This window comes from Uranotaenia lowii, chromosome 1 (genome assembly GCF_029784155.1).
Source record: "Uranotaenia lowii strain MFRU-FL chromosome 1, ASM2978415v1, whole genome shotgun sequence".
NCBI classification, from domain to species: domain Eukaryota; kingdom Metazoa; phylum Arthropoda; class Insecta; order Diptera; family Culicidae; genus Uranotaenia; species Uranotaenia lowii.
Window position 1 is genome coordinate 78,286,398 of NC_073691.1, and position 7,350 is coordinate 78,293,747.

At 43.1% G+C, this 7,350-nt stretch overlaps 1 protein-coding gene across 1 annotated transcript; it reads right to left on the reverse strand.

The window, feature by feature from the left end:
• Window positions 1-289: 289 nt before the first annotated feature.
• On the reverse strand, window positions 290-3,814 carry LOC129761063 (uncharacterized protein K02A2.6-like). The gene is made up of 3 exons (XM_055758767.1): window positions 3,233-3,814; window positions 535-3,126; window positions 290-376 (listed from the first exon to the last, which is right to left on the reverse strand). The coding sequence occupies exons 1-3, from the start codon at window positions 3,812-3,814 to the stop codon at window positions 290-292; spliced, it is 3,261 nt and encodes a 1,086-aa protein (XP_055614742.1).
• Window positions 3,815-7,350: the final 3,536 nt, after the last annotated feature.

A 7,350-nucleotide genomic window follows, 5' to 3' on the forward strand; every position in this document is an offset into this window, starting at 1 on the left:
GACAATGAGGAGTGTTGCGGGATGAATTCCGACGGAGTGGTCACTCCGGTTATTCGCCATAGGAATGGTGATTTGAGGCTGAAACTCGATGATGTCAAGGACCAAAATATCGAGGAGTTTGTCGATGCTGAATGGGCCAGTGACCCAGGTTCTCGCAGGACAACCGCAGCAGTTGTGGTTTGCTTTGTCGGAGGAGCTGCTGCTGGTGGGCGAGCCGGCGTAAATCTTGCGTCAGCATCTCGTCCAGAGAAGCAGTGTATGGGGCAGTAGCAGGAACGTGCGAGGAAGGTTACGGAGCTGATTGGTCTTGAGAGTAGCCAAGGGGCACAAGTAGAGGAGGAGTGTTAGAATATGTGCTACTGTGTACCCCTTGTCGCTAAAATAATGTTAGCGTGTTCGTCTCGTTTGGTTACACTGTCGTACGCCAACGGACGGTTTAGTTCTTAGATAGCCTTTCTCCCGATTAAACGTATATTTACACCAGTCGCGTGCGTTTTATTTCCCCGGGATAAAACCAGTTTTCCATCAACTCACTTTCCGTACGGCCATCGCCGATTCCGCTGCGAACCTGTCCACCTCGGAATCTATCAGACTTAAGGCTGCAGCCATAGCTTTATTTATAATTTTCATATATCCCTCTACTAGGCCATTTTGCTGTAGATAATAAGGCGTAGAGAAGATCATATTTATACCACGTTCAGTACAGTATTCTTTGTATTCTTGACCGTTAAATGGAGGCCCGTTGTCGGTGTTTATGTTTTCAGGAAACCCTTCCCTGTCGAAAACCTCTTCAAGAACCTTTATTACATGTTCGAAACTGGTTGACTTAACTGGTCTAGCGATTAAAAACCTCGAGCGATAGTCAACAAGAACAAGTATGGAAATTCCACCGTATTTAGTATAAGGGCCGTTGAAATCCAAAGCGATTGTTTGCCAAACGTTTTTCGGTGCGAAGGTTCGCTCCATAGGGGTCGGTTTCTCAGGTCTTCCACATGTGGCACACAACTGACAAGCTTGCACCCATTTATCAACGTCCGCAGCTATTCCAGGCCACCAAACTCTTTCTCGTAGTATGCTTCTCATTTTAGAGGGCATAGGGCGACCTTTGTGTGCAACATTTAATGTGTAACTACGCAACGATTTTGGTATCACAGCACAACCGCGTTTTACGATAATTCCATTCAGAATGGACAAATCATCTGCGACAGCTTTGAATTTTTGCAAATCATGAGTCCATATTTCGGATTGAACCGCTACCAGAACCTTCTGCAGAACCTCGTCGCTAGAGGTGGCATTACGGATATCTTCTTCAGTTAGGAATCCAAAAGTATTGACATTCAATGTTGCAATTTCCCAGGGGCTTACCTCTTCCTCGAATGGTTCATCATTACCACAATAGAGACGCGACGATGGGTCCGCTATGTTATCACGCCCACGAATATACTCAACATCGTAACTGTATGGGCAGAGGCGTAATGCCCAGCCATTTGCGCGGGTTAGCGCTCTCTTTGAATTCTCTCGAGAACGGTTTAAAATGAAAGCTACGCCCTGTGCGTCTGTGCGCAGGGTGAAATGACGGCCGAACAAATAGAAAGAGAATCTTTCGACCCCCCAAACTGCGCCAAGGGCTTCACGCTGATTTTGGGCGTACTTTTTTTCTGTCTCTGTTAGTGCTTTCGACGCAAAACTAATAATTCTCGCTATGCTGTTTTCATCCTCTTGAACTAAGACAGCGCCCAGTGCACTAGGTGACGCATCTGTGTACAAAATTGTTCGATCATTATTCGAGAAATATCCCAAAGTAGTAGTGCACTTCATTATACTCTCCTTCACATCTCCAAAAGCCTTAATTTGGTTCGGACCCCAACTCCATGTTTTAGTAGTCGCGACCGCCCATAATGGGCTAGAAATATCCGAAAAGTTTTTTATGTGAGGGCTCAAAAACGATGCCAGCCCTAAAAAGCTGCGTAGTTCGGATGCGGTTGTTGGTTCCCGGAATCTTTTAATGTTTTCTATTTTTTCATCATCAATTTGGAACCCATGCTCATTCAACATGTGACCCAAAAACTTAATTTCAGTCTTGTCGAACTCGCATTTTTCGCTGTTGAGTGTCAAGTTATTGTTGCCTAACACTTCCAGTACTTTTTCTACGGTTGAACGGAGCTCTTCTAAAGTTTTAGCGAATATTAGTATATCGTCTATATATACAATAACGTTCCGTATGTCTTCCAAAATACGACACATTTCTTTCTGGAAAACCTCCGGGGCACAATTGACGCCAAACATTAAACGTGTGAAACGATACATACCGCCTTCGGATAAAAAGGTTGTGAGTTCTCTTGATTCATCAGCAAGTTCTAGATGATAGAAGGCATTGCTAAGGTCTAATTTTGAGAAGAACTTACTCCCATGCAGTTGTACTTTCATCTCTTCAACCAACGGAAGACGAAAATATTCTCGTTTTATCGCCTTGTTAGGGGCGCGCATATTTACGACTAGTCTAAAATCATTTTTCCCCTTTGGAACCGCAGACATACCGCTGATCCACTCCGGTGCCTTAAACACGCGTTCTATAATTCCTTTTGATTCCATATCTGCCAACCTTTGTCTAGCACCTTCGCGAAGTGCTGCAGGCACGTTGTAGTACGCGTTTCTTACTGGGGGAACGTTTTTGTCGACGCTGAATTTAATTTTGACTCCTGGCACTTTCGGAAATTCAACAATTTTGGGATTGCTTTCGCAGACATTAACCATCGCCCCAACTTCTAAGAGTCTGAGGTCACTCGCAGTTGATCGACCAAGTATAGAACGCCGACCTTCCCGTACCACCAGAAAGTCGGCTTTAATACTTGGTTTGCTATACCCGACGACGCTAATTGTAGCCCTAAAAGCACACTCCATGACCAAAGGTGTTTCAGTAGCATACGCTCTAAGCTCTCTAAATTGAGAGTGATCTATCATTCGAAGATCCACTAGACTCTCATCCGACTGACTTTTTAATCGGGCCCAGTCTTTCCCAGCTATGACATTGACATCTGCACCTGAATCGATAAGAAATTCTATAGGTTCGGAACATCCCAAGCTACATTCGATTAGCACATCGTCCAGCGATAATGCGTAGACATTCTGGAATAGGTTTATAGATAAGAAAAATATAATTAAAATATTCAATAGTTTAAAAAAAATCCTTTATATTTCTTTAATATTACGACTAGAAGATTGAAATTTATACCTGTTCGTTATTCTTTTTTTCAGATACTTCATAAAGTTTCGTGTTCGATTTGTTTGCTCTTGACGCTTGATTTGGGCAACACCTCGCAAAATGATTCTTCTCGCCACAGCGCAGGCATGTCGCACCAATAGCTGGACATCCGGCCAAACGATGGGAAATGTGGTTGCAATCAGGACAACGTTTTGAAGTTTCGCCATACCGGGGTCGCTTGCTGGGTGGATTTTTGAAGCTCCCTTGGAAATTAGTGTTCCGTTTGAAAGGTTGACGGTTAGCTGCACTGCCACCTCGATCGATAGCAAAAGCATTGTTCGAGGAACTGGCATTCAGATTAGCTACTTCTTCCCGAGTTGCGGACTGCACGATAAAATTAATGTCCGAGCCACTGATTCTTGCGAACTTCGCAACTTCGCGATTCGAGATGCCCTTCAGAAGCTGTGTTCGGACAAACTTTTGTTGGTCCTCAATGCTGTAGCCGCAAAGACGCACCTTCTCAACCAGTCTAGAGTGGAATGTTACAACTGACTCGTCTAGACCTTGTTTCATGGCCTGGAAACTGTCATGTTCGGCCGAGGTATCAGTCATGGATAAGAGATGCTTTTCGATGTTTTTCACAAACTAGTCATAGCATGAAGGACTTGAGAGGTTCGGCATTAAATAGAAAGCATTTACGATACGCTGGAGCTGCTCGCTTAGGGAAATGTACAACAGCTGTGCTTTTTGCTTGGACGAATTTGCATTTCCGAGCGAGGCAGCCATCTCAAAATTTTGGAAAAATCGGCACCACGATTCCCACATCTTATTCGCCGGCACATTGTCCGGGAAACGACGAACGTGATCACAGCGTATGCTGCTTGAGGATTTAGAAACGACTGAAGGATTCTCTTCAGGAATTAGGTGATGAACAATCTGATGAGGTGAATCGTGGTGGGCGCGATCAATATGTTGATTGTCACTGGAGAAAGCAGGAGGTATCTGGCCTTTCTGGAATGCGGCAAGTGCATCCGAGAGCCAGTTGCCAAATCTCTCAATGGGATTGCTCGATGACGGCTTAAGAATGATATTGGTTTCCTCATTTTGGGCTTCATTGATAGAAGAATGATCTCCAGCGGTAGCAAGTCGTTCGATGTTCGCTTCCATCGGTAGAGCAATGGACTTCGTACGCGTTTCTCTATCGTTTGCGCTAGTATTTCCATGACTGCTCGGTGTCGACAAACTTTCGAAACTGGATCCTGCAGACGGGGTGCCCGATGGATCCGATTCAGCGTTGCTCTGATCGGAGCACTCTTTCTGCCAATCCAAAAGCACCAATCGCCCTGGTCTCGCCATTTTCAACTATTGAGCTGATCGAACAAACGACAAAAGAGCTTGATTTAGTAATTAACGTATTCACTAGCTAGGAAACAATTGTTAACAATCTAAACAAACTTAATATTTCTTAGTTAAGATTATGTTAGGCAGTAGACATAGCCAAAGTCCTTAAATCCCCATGATTTCAAACACAAAATCGCTAAAAATAGACACCGATATTCAAAAAATTTTGTTTAACGTCAGATCGCCTGATTATCTTACTTGATGTGCTGGCTTACTTGCGTAGTTTAAATTTGGGTATTAATTGGCGTACTAGCCTTACTTGAGCTCTATAATATTAGCTGGCGTATTCGCCTGATGAATTTTAGAAAAAAGCCGGTGTACTAGCATGTTTCTGAATAATAGCTAGCGTGCACGCTCGGTTTACATTTGAGCGCTAACTGGCGTAATCGCTCGGATTCTTGTAATATTTAGCTAGGTTTATAAGATTTGAGAACAAGCTGGCGTACTCGCCTGATTCGGAATTACTGGCGTGCTCGCCTGGATTAATTTTACAACTAGGTGGCTCTTGGTTTTGAATATTAGCTGGCGTACTCGCCTGGTCAACTTAAAAAAAATAGCTGGCGTACTCGCCTGTTTTCGAATATAAACTGGCGTACTCGCCTGATCAATTTAAAAAACTAGCTGACGTGCTCGCCTGGTTTCGAATATTAGCTGGCGTAATCGCCTGGGTCATTTAGAAAACTAGCTGGCGTACTCGGCTGGATTATTATATAACTAGCCGGCGTACTCGCCTGGTTTTGAATATTAGCTGGTGTACTCGCCTGATCGACTTTAAAAAGCTAGCTGGCGTACTCGCCTGTTTTGAATATTGGCTGGTCATTTGGGTCATTAAGAAGCGTACTCGCCTGGATTATTTTTATAACTAGCTGGCGTAATCGCCTGGTTTTGAATATAAGCTGGCGTACTCGCCTGATCAGTTTAAAAAAAAAAACTAGCTGGTGTTCTCGCTTGGTTTTGAATATTAGCTGGCGTACTCGCCTGATCAATTTAAAAGAATACTAGCTGGCGTACTCGCCTGATCGATTTTTTTAAAAACTAGCTGGCGTACTCGCCTGGTTTGAATATTAGCTGGCGTACTCGCCTGATCAGTTTAAAAAAAAACTAGCTGGCGTACTCGCCTGATCAATTTAAAAAAAAACTAGCTGGCGTACTCGCTTGGTTTTGAATATTAGCTGGCGTACTAGCCTGAACAATTAAAAAAAACTAGCTGGCGTACTCGCCTGGTGTTGTATATTAGCTGGCGTACTCGCCTGATCGATTTAAAAAAAAAACTAGCTGGCGTACTCGCCTGTTTTGAATATTAGCTGGCGTACTCGCCTGGGTAATTTAGAAAACTAGCTGACGTACTTTCTCTTTCCCATCAAGAAACAGTAATGGCTAACTCACCTTTTTATAATCCGAATATCAGATTTCTGTTTTTTTTCCACCTCGTATAAATTATACCGACAGAAATTCCGAATTCGACTCTGCCGACTATCGATTTTCACTGATGATAACCAATTAGGCAACAGATTCCACTAATTCGACACACAAAACTGTGAATGAGGAAGGGGTTACTATATCTATCACTTTGGTCTTTTCTTTTAAATGCCGAGTTTTGGGTCATTTTTGAAAATGGCCGCCATTTTTGACGACCGGAGATTTTCCTTAAGTTTCTTATTTTTTTTAAGTTTTTTCGAAATAAAATTATTAGATTTAGGGTCCTGTCACGGTCGCCAATGCAAAACTTCGGTCCGGGACTATCGGGAAAATCTCCGGTCATCAAATCTTTCACTGTTTCAATCTTTATCGGATGTCTATGCCTATCGATCCAAACGGACGCCTGGGAATTGAATGACGATTCACAAAATGGCGCTGCGAAGTCGTATGAATGGGAAAGAGATGATGAGCGGCAGAGAGAGACAAATAATGAAACCGGAAAACCTCTCGCACTGTGCCGAGGGGTAGGTGAATGCTTATTTCAATTGATGAATAACTAATGTACTGGGAACTCACACCTTACAGTCAGCATCGTCGTGTACAGCCTCCGTGATCGCGCTTTGGCCGTCGTATTTTGTTTATCATCGCGATTTGGAGTCACTACTTTCTTGTAAGTCGATAAGTCCGGCTTGTAGACGATACACCCAGCTTATTTGCGGCATCTCGGAAAGAGAGGTTAGGGTTTCGCTTGAAACTACCGGCAACTCTCTTTGTCGTCTCAGCGGCTTCCAGTTTTCGATTTCCCCCCGATCCAGACTTCCTGGCTGTCGACAAACGTTCCCCAAACACTTTCATTACATTTGTAACGGTTGATTTGGCAACTTTTAGCGATTTTGCCAGCTTTGCGTGCGAGTAGCTCGGATTTTCGCGATGCGCGAGCAAAATTTTGATACGCTGCTCTTCTTCCTTGGACGGCATTTTGACAACTGAAGAGTGAATTTCAAAATCAAAATAGGAGCAACATTCTACACACACACACACCTTCAAAATGAGAGGTGTTCAGGTTTTTTAAATGCGAAATTGAAAGAAATACGTCAAGTTGATATTGACCAAATTTTGACCGATCACCCTTTAGAAGCAATTGAACCTGAAAATTGTTGCATGTTGCCCCAGTTGACGATACCCTTTTTATGTGTTTAAACTGAATTCAATTCCATGTGTTATTTTCATGAATAAATGTATAAATATATTTTTACGGTAATTTTTAGGTCATTAAGTTAAGTTGAGTTGAGTATCAAAATCATCTCTTCAATCGTTAATTTCCAACT